The following is a 1,670-nucleotide window of genomic DNA, read 5'->3' as shown; positions in this document are numbered from 1 at the left end:
TAATGATTTTATTTTTGAATTACAATACTAATATTTTTTACCATCTTAATTCATTTTCTAATCCTATTTTTGATAATGGCACTAAGACATTGCAATTTTGGTTTCCTAAATAAATATATATAAAAATAAAAAAAATAAATTAAAAATAATATATATAACTATTGTAATGAGAAAACCAAGCCAGACAGCTTAAAGTAGTTTAAAAAGCTTGACCTTTGAAGAAGTTTTAAAAGTTAAAGTTTTAAATGTGTAGTTTTAAAAGTTTAAAGCAGTTTTAAATTTGAAGTATTTTTTTTAAAGCAGTCTTAAGTTTGAAATAGTTTTAAATGTTCAAGGTTTGAAGGATTTTTAATTTTGAAGAAGTTTTAAAAGAGTTTAAAAAGTCTGAATTATGAAGCATCTTTAAAAACTTTAATTTGAAAGAAGTTTGAAGTAGTTTTAAATGTTCAAGGTTTGAAAGAGTTTTAAGTTTGAAGAAGTTTTAAATTTGTAGTTTTAAAAGTTTAAAGCAGTTTTAAGTTTGAAGGAGTTTTAAAAGCTTGAAGCAGTTTTACGTTTGATATAGTTCAAAAAGCTTGAAGTTTGAAGGAGTTTAAAAAGCCTGAATTTTGAAAGCATTTTTAAAAACTTTAATTTTAAAGCAGTTTTAAGTTTGAAGAAGTTTTAAAAGTTTAAAGCAGTTTTAAATTTGAAGAATTTTTAAAAACTTTAATTTTAAAGCAGATTTAAGTTTAAAGTAGTTTTAAATGTTCAAGGTTTGAAAGAGTTTAACGTTTGAAGAAGTTTTAATAGTTTAAAGCAGTTTTAAGTTTGAAGTATTTTTTTTTTAACTTTAATTTTAAAGCAGTTTTAAGTTTGAAGTAGTTTTAAATGTTCAAAGCAGTTTTAAGTTTAAATATGTGCATTTTGAAGCAGTTTGGCAGATGTAGCTGGAAAGCTCTAGGATAAGTTAGAAATTTTTCTCTTAACAGTAATAAGTTTAAGTAGTTGATCAGAATTTTGGCTTTCTCAAGCCAATATAATTCGGAGCGTTTACTGCCGTAGCTGTTCATGCAGTGTCACGCCGCTGGAGAACAGCAGTACAAATGAACGTCTGAATCTTCTCTGTGGTCGATAACAGATTGAACTCACTCTAATGTGGTCACACATCACATTCTCAATTTCTCAAGGATAAATTCGCCCTTATTGTAAAACATTATTCTTCAGAACTGCTGTTCTTGATGATTGTGTGATGAAAATGTTTTGATTACCCTCCAGGTTTGAGAGTCTGGAGCCTGAAATGAATAACCAGGCCTCACGCGTGGCTGTTGTCAATCAGATCGCCAGGCAGCTGATCCACAGCGGACACCCGAGTGAGAAAGACATCAAAGCCCATCAAGACAAACTCAACACCAGGCAAGTCATAGCATTCTGTGTTGGTGCCAAATGTATTTTTAAGTTCTGTGTAGAAAGTACAAATACCTGCTGAAAGTACTAGCATAGCTGGTCACCAGAACATGTTGCTAGATACACGATTTGGGGAAGAAAAAAAAATCTAACTGCGATTTGTCTGATACAAATTGTGATTGTGATTTAAAATGCTAAAATTGGCAAAAAAAAAAAATATATATATATAAAAAAATAAATAAAAAAAAATTATATATATATATATATATAGTACTATTTCACTG

The 1,670-nt window shown here is 28.6% G+C and overlaps 1 protein-coding gene across 1 annotated transcript in view; it reads left to right on the top strand.

Annotated features, from left to right (window-relative positions):
* The window catches only part of LOC107744586 (spectrin beta chain, non-erythrocytic 1-like), an 84,145-nt gene that overhangs the window by 79,559 nt on the left and 2,916 nt on the right, over nucleotides 1-1,670 (top strand). Inside the window, exon 13 of the mRNA XM_016558307.1 lies at nucleotides 1,258-1,395. Coding sequence (XP_016413793.1) covers nucleotides 1,258-1,395 — 138 coding nt within the window. The remainder of the gene's footprint in view (nucleotides 1-1,257; nucleotides 1,396-1,670) is intronic.

The sequence above is a fragment of the Sinocyclocheilus rhinocerous genome, unplaced genomic scaffold (genome assembly GCF_001515625.1).
Source record: "Sinocyclocheilus rhinocerous isolate Xijiao unplaced genomic scaffold, SAMN03320098_v1.1 scaffold1670, whole genome shotgun sequence".
NCBI lineage: Eukaryota > Metazoa > Chordata > Actinopteri > Cypriniformes > Cyprinidae > Sinocyclocheilus > Sinocyclocheilus rhinocerous.
The sequence above is the reverse complement of the archived record's forward strand: the minus strand, read 5'-3'. Positions and strand labels throughout refer to the sequence as shown.